The sequence below is a fragment of the Chrysochloris asiatica genome, unplaced genomic scaffold (assembly GCF_000296735.1).
Source record: "Chrysochloris asiatica unplaced genomic scaffold, ChrAsi1.0 scaffold00040, whole genome shotgun sequence".
In the NCBI taxonomy this organism is placed as follows: Eukaryota; Metazoa; Chordata; class Mammalia; order Afrosoricida; family Chrysochloridae; genus Chrysochloris; species Chrysochloris asiatica.
In genome coordinates this window covers 21,817,368-21,834,210 of record NW_006408558.1, presented here as the reverse complement: position 1 = coordinate 21,834,210, position 16,843 = coordinate 21,817,368, and the positions used below count along the sequence as shown (strand labels likewise).

General features: G+C 48.9%; 2 protein-coding genes across 4 annotated transcripts in view; both read left to right on the top strand.

The window, feature by feature from the left end:
• Positions 1-7,782, top strand: part of LOC102830070 (chromosome unknown open reading frame, human C11orf84) — a 32,530-nt gene extending 24,748 nt beyond the window's left edge. Inside the window, 2 exon segments of the mRNA XM_006861094.1 lie at positions 7,091-7,288; positions 7,424-7,782. Of these exon segments, the coding sequence (XP_006861156.1) occupies positions 7,091-7,288; positions 7,424-7,782 (557 nt within the window).
• Positions 7,291-16,843, top strand: part of MARK2 (MAP/microtubule affinity-regulating kinase 2) — a 60,501-nt gene continuing 50,948 nt past the window's right edge. The window contains exon 1 of one of the 3 annotated variants that reach the window (XM_006861005.1): positions 7,291-7,919. In XM_006861005.1, the coding sequence (XP_006861067.1) occupies positions 7,866-7,919 (54 nt within the window). In that variant the 5' untranslated portion in view covers positions 7,291-7,865. The remainder of the gene's footprint in view (positions 7,920-16,843) is intronic. The other 2 variants (XM_006861004.1, XM_006861002.1) reach the window with 2 other exon arrangements.

Sequence of the window (16,843 nt, the reverse complement as noted above, 5' to 3'; positions counted from 1 at the left end):
ATTGTTTTAACTTTTTATTGTGATTTGGGTGAAAGTTTACAGAGCAAATTGGTTTTGCATTCAACAATTCATATACATTTTGTTTTATGACATGGATGGAAAAATTTCACAAGTTAACAGTGGTTTTTCCACTTCCTCACTGTCTTTCTTCTTTCCTATCTCTTCCTGCCTTCTGAGCTTTACCCCTAGGCAAATGTTGCCCTTGTGATCTCAAGATGCCTTTACTCTTGCATTTGTTTTACTAAAAGTTGCTCAGGCTAGAAAGTTGGAATCATCCTTTATGCCTGTCCCTCTCATGCTTCAAACCCAACCCATCAAGAAGTTCTGTAGGGTTCAAGTAGAAATAAATGAAATAGAAAACAGTATCAATGAGACAAGATACTGGTTTTTTTGAAATGATTAATAATAAAATTGCAAGTCATTGGCAAATCTAACAAAGAAAAGGAGGAAATACAAATAACACCAAAAAGAAATCACATGGGGGATATCACAACAGAACCAAAAGAAATAAAAAAAGATCATAACTGAAGAATTGTACTCCAACAAATTTGAAAATCTAGAAGAAATGGATGGAAAATTCCAGAATTCATTTTATGAAGCAAGCATAACCCTGAGACTAAAACCAGGCAAAGACGTCCCTAAAAAAAGAAAATTAAACAGCAATGAAGTTGTGAACTCCTGTGAACCTGGGTGAAGACCTGGTTGGCCCGCAGTGTGGCAAGACCTGGGGACCCTTGGGCCCAGAGTCAGTGACGCGTAGCCACAGAGGACTAGAGAGTGAAATGTCTAGCTGGTAAGAAGAGAGGGCATATGCATAAGAACACCCACACTTGTAGATAATACCCACTTGACCTAGCTTCAATGACTGGATGATCAGAGCTCAATTAGAAGAAAAAAGAAGAGGAAAAAAAGAGTAATCTGATACAATTTGATGAACTTGACCTACACCTATGGATGCAGTAGCTCAAAGGAGAGAACAAATCTTAACAGCAAGGATAAATAATTCCCACCCCCTCCATACACAAAGTAGACAGGGATGGGCAACTTGTACGTTGGCTACCCAAAATGGGGGGGGCAACTTGGACATTGGCTACCCAAAATGGGGGGGGGCAACTTGGACATTGGCTACCCAAATTGGGGGGGCTTCAAAGGCAAGAAGAGACTGCCTTACAACCTTTCAAGAGGGAATCTAGATCCAGAGGGCATGAAGTAATGTAGACTCTCCGCTGAGTAGTACCCAATCTGTCTAGGCGGAGCTGATGAAAGGAAATGCAGATAGGTCTCTTGTGATACAATAGTGAATAATTGCTATCAGGACTGATTGTGAGGGTTGGAAATGTAGAGGTAGACATTTTGTAGCAAGGAGGAGAGTGATTAACTTTGCAGTCTAGGAGTAGAGGTCCCTGGAACCATGAAGGGTGAAGAGCAGAGAGCGGGACCCTACCCAGAGAAACAATGACACCAGAGATGGAGGCAGAAGATGATGATGTGGAGAGATGGAGCGACTGGGGACTCTAGACCCAGAAAGGGAGAGGGGCTGTCTGCTGATGACCAGGAGGCAGACTTGCAGGGTATACCCTGTGATTGGTTGATGATGCATGGAAGGGATTGTAACCATGGCAATGAAACGATATACACGATGAAGATATACACAATGAATGTAAAACTAATGTTCTTCCATGTAAACTATCACTTAATTCACAATAAAGCATTAAAAAAAAAAAGAGAGAGAGAAAATTATAGACCACTATGTAGCGTAGTGGTTATGAATCGGGCTGTGAAACGCAATGTCAGAAGTTCAAAACTACCCTCTGTTCTGTGGGAGAAAGATGAGGCTTTCTGCTCCTGTAAAGATTTACAGCCTCGGAAACCCTGTACAAGGTCGCTGTGAGTCAGAACCGACTCCACGGCACATAACAAAAATCCCATATGACAAGGTTGTATTCTTTCACCATACTTATTTAACCTGTATGCTGAACAGTTAATCCAAGAAGTTGGGTTATATGAAGAAAACGTGGCATCAGGATTGGCAATATGCAGATGATACAACCTTGGTTGCTGAAAGTAAAGAGGACTTAAAATACTTACTGATGAAGATCAAAGACCACAATCTTCAGTATGGCTTGTAGCTAAATGTAAAGAAAACAAAACCCCTCGCCACTGGACCAAGAAACACCATCCATACAAATGGAGAAAAGATTGAAGTTGTCAAAGACTTCATTTTACTTGGATCCACAATCAATACTCATGGAAACAACAGTCAAGAAATCAAATGATGTATTAGGCAAATCTGCTGCACAAGACCTCTGTAAAGTGTTCAAGAGCAAAGATGACAATTTGAGGACCAAAGTGTAAAGAAAACAAAAGTTCTCACCACTAGACCATGGGCAGCTCTAAAGCTGAGCTCCAGATGGGTGGGTGGTAGGGTGGGGAAGGGCTGGTGGTTGCAGGGCACAGGTGAGGCAGGGGTTGCCGCCTGATTGAGTAGAAGTATGGGAATGAGAGTGTGGACTAGGCAGAGATTCTGAGACCAATGTCCCTTCCCCTCCATCCCTTCCCTTTCCTACCCCAGGCCTTGGAGGTGACTTGAGTTCAGCAATCAGCATGCTTCTGGTGTCTCCCTGTGACCACCAGAGGGCAGATCATTCTCATGGATTTTCTGAGGAATTTGGGGTGGGGGTGGTGTGCTGTAGAGTTGGTTCTGACTCTTAGCGACCCTGCATAGAGTTTCCAAGACTGCAAATCTTTATGGGAGCGGAAAGCCTCATCTTTCTCTTGCGGAACAGCTGGTAGTTTCGAACTGCTGACCTTGAGGTTAGCAGCCTGACTGGTAACCACTAAGCTACCAGAGCTCCTTGGGGGGGGTGGTGGTGGTGGGGGTGGTTATGCGTGTGGAGTTGGTTCCAAATCATAGTGACCCTGTGTAGGGTTTCTGAAGCTGTAAAACTTTATGGGAGCAAGGAGCGTCATCTTTGTCCCCCGGAACCGCTGGTAGTTTTGAACTGTTGACCTTGAGTTGAGCAGTCTGACTGGTAACCAGAGTAGGAGGTTTTCTGTACTCCCCAATTCCCTTCCCCTCCCCACCTCACCTCCTTCTGTTCTAAGTTACCTCGATCTTAGTGTCTGGGTGGGGTCTGGAGCCCTGTCCAACAACAGCCTTGTGCATTTACTAAGACTGTGGGTTTTCCCTGTAGTCTTGTTGTTAAAGCACTGTAGAGCTGTTCACGATTCATAGTAATACTATATAGGGTTTCCAAGTCTTTAAATCTCAGGGAACAGAAATCTCTTCTTTCTCCTGCAGAGCGGCTGGCAGGCTCGAACCTTGTGATTTGCAGACCAGTGCTTATTGTATGAAACCACCGTACTCTCTAACTGTAGCCTTGTTTTATGCCTTTGAGTCAGTTCCGACTAAATAGCACCCTGTATATGGTTTCTGGAGAAAGATGAGGCTTTCTGCTCCCATAAAGATTCACAGCCTCGCAAACCCTGTACAGGGTCACTATGAGTCGGAACCAATTCCATGGCACATAACAACAACAACAATAGGGTTTCTGAGATGCAATGGGTGAATTTGAACAGCTGACTTTGTGATTGAAACAGACCTTGTGATCCAGTGCGTATCCTACAGTGCCATGCCAGGATTCCACCTATAGCCTTAGGCAGTAGTTTTTATTTTTATACCTGTAGCCTTTGTTGTTGTTGTTATGTGCTGTGGAGTCGGTTCCGACTCATAGCGACCCTGTACAGGGTTTCCGAGGCTGTAAATCTTTACGGGAGCAGAAAGCCTCATCTTTCTCCCACGGAACAGCTGGTAGTTTCAAACTGCTGACCCTGAGGTTAGCAGCCTGATTCGTAACCACTACGCTACCAGAGCTCCTTACCTGTAGCCTTTGTTGTTGTTAAATACTGTTATGACTCATAGTTATCCTATATAGGGTTTTTGGGAGTCCTGGTGTGACGCTGTGGGTTAATGAGCTAGACTGCAAAGTCAGTTTGAGCTGCAAGGTTGGTGGTTCAAGCTCACCATTCACTCCGTGGAAACCCTCTAGAGGGTCGCTATGGGTTGGAACCGACTCAACGGCATTTAACGACAATAGGGTTTTTGAGGAGTGGCTGGTGAGTTTCATCTGCCTACAGAGCCAGCCACACCTGTAGCTCAACTACAACATTGCATTTGTTTGGCTGCCTAAAGCCAAGGGATCTATTTCAAGATGTTCCTCCTGGGAGTTCAACTCAAAGGTACCAGAGGCCCAACAAGAATCTTTCCCCCAAAACTCTGGAGCCTTTGTTGCTTGAGCCAGGTCTCTGGCTCTTGTAGATAGCTGGCTCCTGCCCACCATAAGCTGTTGTTGAGGCCTGGGGGTGGGGCAAGAGGCAAGTTCCAACCTGTCCTGGGTATGTTGGGTGGGGGCAATTTGAAGCCAGAGAAATCAGACCCAATGACTGCCTCTCCTGCTGGGAAGGTTCAGAGGGAGTTGAGGGTGAGGAGTGGCCTCAGGCTGCTCACCTGGGCTTCTAGCTGGAAGCACTTCAGAGCTCATGAATCCAAAGACCTCATTTCCTGTTGGGGAAACTCAGGCCCAGAGAAGGAAAAGAATTTCTTCAGGTGCTCCTTTTTTGTGCCATCCTAAGGAAAAGTCATTTTCAACCAGTTTCTCTTTTCCAAGAGTTTCTGTGTCTTAGAAGGGCTAACTGAGATGTGCATTAAAATAAGGGTATTTCTCTTACAGAGGAGGCCTGGGGTGGCGCCTTGAGCTAATGCGCCAGACTGCAAAGCCGTTTGAACTGCAAGGTCAGCCTTTCAAGCTCACCAGCTGCTCCTTGGAAACCTTATACAGGGTCGCTAAGGGTCAGAATTGACTCGATGGCACTTAACAACAACGTTATAGTGGAGTCCTGGTGTGGTGCTGTGGGTTCATGTGCTGGACTGCAATGTCAGTTTGAGCCACAAGGTCAGTGGTACAAGCTCACCAGCTGCTCCTTGGGAACTCTACACAGGGTCACTTGATGGTGCTTGACAACAACAACAACATTTTAAAGAGTTACTGCAAGATTTGTTGTTGATGTTGTTATGTGCCATCGAGTCGATTCTGACCCATAGCAACCCTTTATAGGGTTTCCAAGGAGCAGCTGGTGAGCTTGAACCATCGAACTTGCAGTTCAAACGACTTTGCAGTCTGACGCATTAGCCCCCAGCGCCACACCATGTGGTTGTTAACTGCCAAGCGCTGCCAAGTCAGTTCTGACTCATAGTGACTGTGACAAGAGTTTCCAAGGAGCAGCTGGTGGGTTTGAACGGCTGATTTTGTGGTTCACAGTCCAATGCTGATCCATAGCACCACCCCAGAAATCCTTTAAAATGCTAAATGGAATTAAAGGATACATTTAGAATGTCAGTGCAGGAACATGCAGGAACACGGATCCTTTCAGTTTAGGGATGGGGAGCCCAGGCTCAGTCAGAGGTGTTATGTAATTTTCCAAGATCACACAACAGTCTCAGCTGGGGTTGTTGTTGTTGTTGTTAGGTGCCATTGAGTTGGTACTGACTCAGCGACCGTATGCACAACAGAACGGAACACTGCCCGATCCTGGGCCAACCTCACTGCTGTTGCCTCGTTTGAGTTCATCAATGCTGCCACTTGGCCAATGTAGGACTCTTTTTTCCCCAGTGTTCTGCTGGGAGACTTCCGGATCCTCCCCCAGCTGGGTGCAAAGGATCTTATGTCTGTCAGGAACCACGAGGATTAAGTGTGGGACAAATGGATGGATAAATATGAAGCTAAGAAAGATAAGCACTGGATTGTGAACCACAAGGTCAGTTACTGGAGCCCACCAGCCTCTCCTCAGGAGAAAGATGAGGCTTTCTGCTCCCGCAAAGATTTACAGCCTCAGAAACCCTATACAGGGTCGCTATAAGTTTGTTTAAAATTAAGAAGGGTGTGTGCCAAGGTTATATTCTTTCACCATGCTTGTTTAATCTGTACACTGAGCAAATAATCAGAGAAACTAGATTATATGAAGAATAATGCTGGCATCAGGATTGGAGGAAGACATTAACATCCTGCGATATGCAGATGATACATCATGGCTTGCTGAAAGCTAAGAGGACTTAAAATACTGATGAAGATCAAAGGCCACAGTCTTCAGTATGACTTGCGCCTCAATATAAAGAAATCAAAAATTTTCCAACTAGACCAATAAATAACATCAAGGTAAATAGAGAAAAGATTGAAGTTACAAAGACTTCCTTTTGATCAGATCTTCCATCAACACTCATGGAAGTAGCAGTCAAATTAAATGTACTGCATTAGGCCAATCTGCTGCACAAGACCTCTTTGTTCAAGAGCCAAGATGTCAGTTTGAGGACTAATGTGTGCCTGACCCAAGCCATATTTCCAATAGCTTCATATGCATGTGAAAGTTGGACAATGAGTAAGGAAGACTAGAAGAATTCCTGCGTTTGAATTATGGTGCTGGAGGAGAATATTAAAAGTACCATGGACTGCCAGAAAAACAGATCAGTGTTGTAAAAAATGCAATCCCAATGCTCCTTAGAAGCCAGGATGGCGAGACTTCATCTCTCATACTTTGAACATATTATCAGCAGGGACCAGTCCCTGGAGAGGGACATCACGCTTGTTAAGGTGGAAAGTCAGCGAAAAAGAGGAAGAACCCCAGTGAGATGGGTCCAGACAGTGGCAATGTGCTCAAGCGTGATTGTGAGATTGGTGCAGAATCAGGCAGTGTTTCCTTCTGCCGTGCATAAGGTCCATGGCACCTAACACCATGAGTCGGAACGGACTCGATGGCATTTAACAACAGGACAGACGGATGGCAGGTCATGGAAGGCAGATAGGTAATAATAGTTGGTTGGATGATAAACCCAAATATAGATTTTCTGAGTTGACTGATAGACAAACGAACACACACACTGGCCAATCACAGGAACGGCTAACAGTTTTATTTCTATTTAATCAAATAATCAATGCGCACTGGTGTCTACGATCTTCGTTCAAGCTTTGAAAATAACCGAAAACTGACGGAAAGAATCGAAGTATCAGACTCTGAGTACCACCTGGGGAACCACCAGGGCTTCGGGTGTTGCCGGAAATGGCCTTCGACCGCCCTTCGGCTGTGGGGCGGAACGAGGGAGTGGTTTGCTCGCTGCACGCGGAGCTGCTTCGGGTGTTTCCGGAAACTGCCGAGTACCAGTTTGAAGTGGGCGGGGAAAATTCAGTGGGCGTGGTTGGATGGAGCGGGTGTGTCCGGAGTCTCTTCGTGGATTTCCGTAAACAAAGCCGAAGTTTGGGTTTCGGAATCGCAGAGACGCGCGCGCCCCGAGGGTTACCTTCTTCGGGTGTTTTCGGAACTCACCCGTAGTCCGTGGCTGGGAGGAGGAGGACCGCCCCCGTCTTCTTCCTAGTCGCTTCGGATATTTCCGGCTGCTGCCGGCGGAAAGAGCCGAGGACCGGCGGTGGTGGCGGCCATGTTGGGAGCAGCAGGTCCGGCGGCGGCTGCCTGTGTGCCGGGCGCGGAGCAGTGCCGCTGAGGGCAGGGGAGGAGCGAGGCAGGCGGCCGGCTGCGGCGGCAGAGAGTAGGCGGAGCAGCGCGGCCCGGCCAAAAGTCGGCACAGCCCAGCCGGGGGTCGGGGGGGTGCGGTCCGGAGCCGCTCGGAGCCGGCGCGGCCTAGCCCGAGCGGCGCATCCCCGGGCTGGCGTGAACGGCTGCCCGGCCTCCCCGCACCCCCGGCCGGGGCCCATGCGGCGGGTGCCCCTGCTGTGAGAAGCCCCGCCCGGCCGGGCTTCGCGCCTTCTTTCCCTCCTTTCCTCCAAGCTTCTGGTTCCCTCCCCTGAGACACCGGCGCCATGTCCAGCGCCCGGACCCCCCTACCCACGCTGAACGAGAGGGACACGGAGCAGGTAAGGAGCCCCGAGGGCTCCCCGAATTTTCTGGCTGGGCCCCTGCACCTCACGGAACCTCCGGCCCTCCTCTGCCCTCTTCGTGCCCCAGCTGCCGTCCTGCAAGCCCGGCTGTTCTGTCATTGGGCCCCGCAGATCCCCCGCCCGAGTGAGTCCGGTACTGGGAGCCGCCGTCCCGACTCGGGGCTGCACACTTGTCTTTTCTGGCAGCCCCGCTCTCCCCTCCCCGCCCTCCTGCGCTCTTCCGTGTCACCTCCCCAGCTTCTCCGTCGTTTTACTTTTTCTCTCGGGGGCCTTTCTGGTCTTCCTCCACCCACGCCGAGAGCAGCCACCCTCTTGCTCCTCGAACAGCCCCCCGCGATTTGTCTGATTATTGTCCACTTTTCCCTCTTCTCTCCGGCGGCCTTCCCCCTCTCCCTGCCTTGGTTCTCCGGTCCGCGCTTCTCACCCTCAGGGTCTCTGCCCCCGAAGTGGGTGCCTGATCCCTATCCCCTCGCTGCGCCCCAGCTTTTTCCCTCCCTGCCGCTTCCTTCTCCAAATCCGTGCACGCCTTCTCTTGCAACCCACCCGTTCCAGCCTCATCACCTTTCTCAATGGTTCGCCCACTCTTTGCTCATCACTTTCCCTTCTTTGCTCCTGGAGCGCCCTGGTTCCTGGCGCTGGCATTTGTTGCTTCCGTGTTTCGCATCCAGCTGTCATGCGCAGACTTTTCCCCACAGGTTGTCTTTGGGGGGTTCTAGCCCTCACTCCCTTGTGATGCTTTAGATCCCACGGGTTCTCCTCCCTGGGATTTGGCTTTTCTGTCCCTCTGCCTCCTGCGACTTTTGCAGCCTTCTCCCGGGGCTCTTCGACTTCCCACAACACAACCTGTTGCTCAGCCCTCTCCCAGCCACGCTGCATGAAGACCTCGCCTTGCCTTGCCATACACAGCGACGACACAAGCCATGATGCCTTCCTGTTCCTTCTCACCCCATCTTCCTTATTGCCTGCGCCTTTATCAGGATGGCCTTTCGTCTCCATCGCAGTCCCTTGTCTCCTTGACATCTGGTTTGTTTTTTCCCACATGTGCCTCTCTGCATCCCCTTCCTGTTGCCTCATCTTTGTGCCTTCCAGCCCAGGAATGGTGCCAGTTAGTTTCTTGAGTGACACCTCAGGCTCAGGACCCCACATGCTCCCCCCTCCTCCTGGCAATCACTGCTGTCATTTGTCATCCCAGCACTAGCCTCTTGTGTGTCACCTCACCTACGAGCCCAGAGGCAGCCACTTTCCACCCCTCCCCTTTCTTTTGCCATCTCCAGTTGCCCTGGCGGCTGTTCTGTGGCGAGTTCGGTCACACCCTTCTTGGTGGAGAACTTTTACTACGCCAAAAACTTGACTGGAAGAAGAAACTCTGCTCCCCCCGGGCCTGCTTTTTGTATTCTTGCCCCTCCTTGCCTCTTGACTTGTTTCACTCCTGTGGCCTGTAGGATTTCTTCAGATCCTGTGGGAACGGCTGTTAGATTCTCTTGCCTATTAACATCTTTCTTTTTTTTAAAAATGTCGTTCTATTTTTGTTCGCCCCTCACTCTCTTTGTCAGCTGGTCAGTTAAGAACTCAGGAGGCGTTCTGGAGTTCTGGGCAGGACTTTACCCTGTATGGTTGACCCTTTGGGTACTGATGGGTTGGTTTGGGAGGTGATAGAGGGGCTGAGTGGGAAGGATGGTGGGTTTCAGTTTCCTCATTGGGTTGCTCACTGCTTCTGCTTGGGACTGAGGGCTTGGGGAACAGGCGCCTGGTCTGCATCTCCCAGTCCTTTTCTCCCCTCGCTTGCCAGCTGTTTCTCTCTTGCTCCTGGGAACCACTTTCTCCAGGCCCTCTTGCTCCACTTTTGTTTTAGCAGGTTGTCCCTGCTACACCAGAGAACTTTCCCAGACTCTTGGTTCCCAGACTAATGACTTGGTAGGAGGAAAACAAGTAACTGACTGACTGGCCCCCTCAGGCATGTGGTCAGTGGCAGTTGAGTGCCTCCTCCTCTGGAGCTAGTAGGGCATTGTGCTCAGCAAAGCAGAGTAGCCAACTGTCCAGTGTGCTTCCTTTATGCTGCTTACTAAGTGTAAATGTCATTGTCAGTATTGTGTAGATCAAGACAAAGATTAGTGACAGCACTTCTGGTCAGAAATGCCTGTAGTGTTGGCCTCCTTTAGGATAGATCATGCCACCAGGTAAGAGCAAGAAACATCGGCATTGCTGTGATTTTAGCTAAAATTGTCATGGAAACTCAGCCTGGCTCTAAGTAGGCTTTCTCGCCTCAGCCTTAATGTTACGAAATAAAAAGCAAGGGATTTGGTTGGGTTGATTCCTTAACCCAAAGGTCCTCTCTCGTCTTATTTAGCTTGAAACTACTTATACTGGTTTCACCAGAAATAGGTAAACACACTCCACTGGTTGTCTTCAAACTGCAGTCTCTTTTCTTGCTCTTCCTTTCTCCTTTTCCAAATGTGACTGAGGAGAAGCTGTTTCTAGGAGCTCTTTGATCACATCTGAATTAAGCACGCGTGCACGTGCTCTCTCTCTCTCTCACACACACACATACACACACACACACAGAAAATGTTGAAGCATAAAACGAAACGTGGTGTTGCAGGGCGATTGCCTGTGTGCTATTGACTTTTCTTCTGCCAGTGAAAGACCAAGATACAAAGAAAGCCACGGCCTGTCTAAGATTTTGGTGACCCCTGCTCCCAGTGTGCTTTTCCATAGTCATGGACTCTTCTACCTTTTGCAGAAGAGGTGTTCTGAGTTGGGCTGGTAGTTCCGGGGGTAGTTCTTGGTGGGTGAGCTGAACTCTGTTCGCTTCTTGTCCCAACGGCTCTGCTGGACTGGAGGCTTGGCAGTCGGAAAAGCCATCAGCAAGATGACCATCTGTGTTCCAGCCAGCAGCAGCCATAGCAGGCAAGTGTACAGAGGGCTCCGACTTTGAGAGTTCACCCTGCTGCTGGAGAGAGCTGTTGGAGACCTGGGAGAGGGACCACCAAGATTTCTGACAGCGTGTGAGCGGGCTCCTGAGAGAAAGTGAGCCTTTCACTGTCTACTCTGCTGCCGCCGCCGCTGCCCCTCTTTTAGGGAGGAGGTGGCATTGCTTATCTTCTCAGCTGAATTTGGGGAGAGGAATTTGGAAGTCTTGGGGAAACTATCGAATCTCACATGCAGGTTCCTAAAGTGAACCACCGAGCCACTCCAAACACACCTCCGGTGGACCTTAGTGACATCAGTGAAAGTTCCAGGTGGAGATTGAGGGTTGATTCTGGCTCAGTGTTGCACTGAGTAATGTCTTTGCTGTTTTCCAGGTAGGCTGGCTTGTGAGCTGTGCATTTAGCCCTTGACTCTAGGCAAGGGACTCCATGGTGCTGCTGTTGCCTTCAGATCAAGGATGGGGGTGAAGGTCAGGCCGTACGCTCGTCGTCTTCCCTTTCTGTTGGCGCTAGGACGTGAGTGTTGTTAGAGCAGGCCTTTAGGAGTCTTTGGACTTCATAGAGTTGCCATACCTTTAAACTCAATACAAGTAACTGTGGAAAAATACCTTGTAAATGATAATAGTTCCTCACTCAATTGGTGGACTTCAGGCAATAACTAAAACTGATAAGACATAAGGCCGTTGTTGAAACTTGGCCTACTTCAGGTTCAACAGAATCTTTCCAATTGTGCCTGAAGATTGGGCTGGAGACTTTCCCCCTAGCACAAATGTTTTAAGTAGAGTTGATGCCAATTAAGTAGGAAAAGATTGAGAATCTGTTTGCCCAAGAGTTTTGCATGGTTAGATCTCTTGGGAGATCGAACTCTCAGACTAGACTTTTCCCTTTGGCCAGAACAACCCAGTTCTCAGTGGGCATTTGACCAGGACGAACTCCTGCTTTCATGAACTCTTTCCCATTGTGCACTTAGCCACCTGGCTGGCATTTCTCTTCTCCCAGGAGCTTCCATGACCTTCCTACATATGTATTATGTCGACTTGAATGAATATTTTATGCTTAGAGTGCAGCTAAACCTCAGACTTTGTGGCCCATTATCAACAAGCAGGGTGGGGGTTGGGCGCCACCTTTGGCCCCATGCTAACAGCTCTGCTAAATGGACTCCTGTTCCCCCCCTCCCCCAAGAGCACTTTGAAGGCCATTAGTGGGTTGAGATGAAGTAACCTCAGTAGATGGAAAGGGTGAGGAGGAGGAGGTGGATGGAGACAGAGATGGGCTTTCTTCGTTCCCTGAGCCCTCCTGGTGAGCCTTGTAACCAGGACTGGCCCCGCTCCCTCTGCTTGGTTAAGTTGTAGGCTGTAGCTTCTAGGCCTCTGATTTGGGAGGACATGTGGCTAGGCCTCAGAAACCCTGTACAGGGTCGCTATGAGTGGGAACCGACTCCACGACACACAGCAGCAGCATGGATAGGCTTGATTCTGTTTTAGCTGTGGTGGTGACTCCAGATGTGCTGCTTTCCCATCAAACCAAACATTGGGAGGGCTATAGGAAGCTTTGTCGTTAAGTGCTGTTGAGTCAGTTCTGACTCAGCAATCCTGTATAGGGTTTCCGAGGAGCAGCTGGTGGATTTGAACTGCTGACCTTGTGATTCACTGATCCTACAGCACCATACCAGTAGTCTTACAGGAAGGGAGGTTGTTGCTCAGTGCTGTCTAGTTGATTCCAACTCATAGGGACTCTGTATAAGGTTTCTTAGGAGCATATGGTAGATTTGAGCTGCTGACCTACTGCTGATCCTACAGCGCCACACCAGGAGGCCATAGGAAGGGTTGTTGTTAAGTGCTGTCCAGTTAAGTTCCAACTCATGGCGACCCTACATAGGGTTTCCAAGGAGTAGCTGGTGGGCTTGAACCACTGACATTGTGGTTAGCAGTCCAGTGCTTATCCTACAGTGCCACACCAGGGCTCCATAGGAAGTCTTGTTGTTCAGTGCAGTCGAGTTGGTTCTGACTCAGAGCGACCCTGTGTAGGGTTTCTAAGAAGTAGCTGGTGACCTTGAACCTCCACTCTTGCGGTTCAAAGCAACCTTGCAGTCCAGTGCATTAATCCACAGCGCCACAATAGGACTCTATAGGAAGGGTTGTTGTTTAGTGCCATTGAGTCAATTCTGACTCATAGCATCCCTGTTTAGGGTTTCCAAGGAGTGTCTGGTGAGGTTGAACTGCTGACCTTGAGGTTCAGCTCATTAACACGCAGCACAGTGGGTAGAATTGAAACCTGAGTCTTTGTCCTTAATGGGAAGTTCAGCAGTTAGATGGCTAAGTTTCCTTCCCTTGCTGGGAGATTCCTGTGTTTGTACATTTTGCACTTGAAACTTGGGCTTTCCAGACTTTCTCCCAGCCTTCATCAAACCTGGGTGAGTCACTGACGTGTTATCTGCTGTCTCTGCACAGGGAAGAGTACAGTAAGCCTTTCAAAAGCTTATAGGGGAGGAAGTCACCCATTTCCCCCTTCTGGCATGGGAAGAGGCAAAGTTTTTCCTCTTAACTCTTGGAGTGGGCTGTCACTGCCCAGCTGCAGCCTTTCTGGTGTAGGCTGTTGGCTATCCATTGCTCATCTTTCAGACTCTTGAGACTACCAAGGGAGACTCCTGCCTCTTGGTTTCCAGCTTACTCTCAGAGTAGGCAGGTGGGATCCAAGGAGTCTTCACTCCCAGTTTCTTCTGTTGCCACTAGGCCAGCTCTTCCTTTTGGGATCTCAGTAGGTTTGATCCCTCTATCTGAACATCTGTGTTTGAAATGTCCTTCTGGGGCGTTCTCGCCATTTGCTGTCCATCTTTGAATCCTGTTATTCCTTACATTTCCTATTAGACAATGATCAAAAAAGGGCGCACATAAATATATTTCCCTCTTGGGCAGCAGAGGATTCATTTGAGACTTATTGGAGAAAGGGGGAGGAGACACTGATGTTGGTGACTAGATGAAGTCCCTAGGACAATGGGGGTGAAAGAGGAGGGGTGTGTTCAATGACTGGCTCTGAGCCACCTCTGTGGCCTTTTTCTTTTTAACAAAAGGAAGGTGGAGCAGACCTGGGGCTTCTCTGTAGAACCAGTCTGGCTGGTTTTGAGCCACAGTGGCCTATTTTATTTTCCTCTGTACTCTTTGGGAAGTTGGCAGTACAAAGGTCTGCCTCCTCTGGGGCTGTACTCGCTGAGGCGTGAGCTCGGAAGAGGTCTGTAAACAACCCCTGCTCCCCAAATTCTGAATGGGTCTTTCCCTGGTGTGGTCTTTCTGCACCCCATGCTAAACCTCAAAGCAACTTTGTTCGCCTACCTTTTTCCATTGAAGCTCTGAAACATCGCTTTTCCTTGAGCCCCCTTTGCAGCATGCAGCCTGGCCAGGAGAAGGACTGAGCGAGCCAGCAGGCTCCCCGTTTGTTTGTGTGTCTGGAAGGGAAGAGGAACTCCTGACTCCTGGCAGCTGCATTCAGTGAGGCCCCAGGTCTTTGGGTTTAGGGCTGTAGGACCATCTCACCAGGCCTGTGGGAAGGGGGGCGGGTAGTGGTGAGCTGTGCTTGGTCTTGGGCAGTTTAGCAGGTTCTCCTCCATAGGATGCTTGGCGATTGTCCCTGATTGCTGGTACTTGAGAGCAGGTGGGCGGTCAGTTCCTTGAACAGCAATGGTGGGTCTGTTTCTCAGGAAGAAGGACAAGGAAGGGTTTGGAGACTCCTGTGACCATCAGTGCTGTTGATGTAGGTGGATGTTTTCCTTATCTCTCCACTAAGCAGAAAACTCTCAAGTTGAAAGTTCGGTAGTGAGTGAAGCTACCTGCAAACTGAGTCCATTTTGCTGGGGGTTTGTTTTAGGCACTGATATCCCACGTGGGGGCGGGCGGGCGGGCAGGAGGGCTTCCTTTTTCCTCCATCTCTTCATAGAGTCTACCTGCTCTCCCTTGTCCTGTGCTTCCCCACCTCCCCCCCACAGATGGCCATTGGCTGGCTGTCTTTGCGTGTGGTGTCAAGGGGCCCTTGTGGCTTCTTGTTTTGTCTTTTTGCCCACAAATGTTTGAATTGCTGGCTCTTCAGTCACAGGAAGTGGGGCCTCTTAGGCCAGCTTGGTCGACAATTACAGTCACATTGCGTTACGCTTATGGCAGAGTTAAAAGGAGATCCAATAAGGCCTTGTTGTTCCACGAGTACCCCACAACTAGAGTTCCTGAGTTGAAGTTGGGAATCCTGGCTCCGCCCCTACTGTGACTGTGGGTTTGCTTAATCTCTGTGTCTATTTGTTCATCTGTAAAATGGGAGTACTAGTAATACCTCTCCTAGAGCCCTGTCTGTTGGGAGGTTTAGAAGAGTTAATGAATATAAAGCACTTAGAATAAATAGTGCCTGGCACCTAGTGAGTGCGGCGTGTAATCATTACCGACATGATTGTTCCAGTTGAGCATTTAGAGAGTTTTCTCTGAGTACCACACAGTTTCAGGTCACTTAAGGAGTACAGCTTGTCATTTCTCTGAAGTCAGCTGAAAGAATATCATTTTCCCAGGCCTCTTCCAGCCTGGGGGTCCCATTGGTGCTTTTTCTCGTGTTTCTGGTGATCTGTGATTATTTGTTGACCCCTCGGCCATCCGAAGGAAAGTATTGAAGGTATTGAAGAGGTTCAGACATCGTCTGAGAGTGCTGTTTTCGTTTTTTTGATAGTTCATTTATTTATAAGACATCAATACTGGGTTTGGGGATTAAAGGAAAACCACCACCACCTGCTGCCTCTTGTCTTCCTGTGTTGGGACTGTTGGTGGTGAGGCTTGTGCCCTCGGTCACCGGGGCAGGGACTTTGCTGATTGCTGGGTCCCAGGTGTTAGGAACCTTGAGGAGCCTGGTGGCCACTCTCTAGAAGGCCCCACCAAGTGTAGGGATTCTCTGAAGATCTTTCCTGCTGCTCCTATCAGGGCCTTTTCTTCCAGGACAGTTGTAACCTTTTACCCTTTGGCAATGGGAGGAAGCTTTCTGTTCCTGGGAAAGACCCTGTGGGACTCTAGCCACCCATGATTTGGAGTTCTTTTTATTTCACTTGCGAGGGGCCTTCTTGTTTCTTTTTGTTAGCATCTCTGAGGTAAGAAGCCAGTCTCCCATGGGAGAGGCCTGAAGGGACCCAGGCACTTCTCAGCTGCCTGCCCGCCCATGTGTGTTTCTGGACGTGGTCTGTGATTTTGGTCTCGTCTCTATCGGTTCCTTTTTTGTCTTCCTGTCTTGCCCTTTCTAGAGCCTGAATGCCCTGTCAGAGCGGCATATAAGTTGCTTCGTTTTTCTGACATTGAAACAGAACCTCCACACTCATGAGGAGAGGGAATGTTTGTTTTGCTGGGTTTTACTCTTCCTTTTGGCCTGTTTGCTAACTTGTCTCACTTCCTTTGTCATTTGTTTCTTTGAACTCTCTTCATTATTGCCAACTGTGTTCTCATCCATCTCAGGTTTTCACTTGCTTATCCCACTCGCCTTCCCCTGTCTCTCTGCCTGTCTTGTGACACGGCTCAGGAGGGGACTTCTGGTGGTCTAAGGTGTACTCTCTAGGTACAGAATCCCAGAACCACTTGCTCCTTTCTTTCTCTCATTCTTCAGATTTCTGTCAAGTTAAGGACATGTTGCATTAGAAAACGTCTTCTTTCTATGTCTCCAGAGCCAGTTTCCTCAGGAAAACTAGGTTTGGCAACCTGACATCGTATTAGGGGCGCCGTCCCTGGTAATGGGGTCTTTGCTAGTTCTGTGCTGTTCCTCTGACCCATCAGGAATGCCCTGAGTCCAGACTGTGCTGTGGGAGAGCTCTGAGAAAGTAATGTGTTAATTCTGGACAGTGAATTTGGTTTTCAAAGTGTTTGTTGCCGTTTTAGGTGTTGCCTAAGGTCAAAATGATTTTCATCTTAATACTCACACATTATTTGCCTTTTTCTTTCTGAGTTTTCCAGAAGCTGAATGACA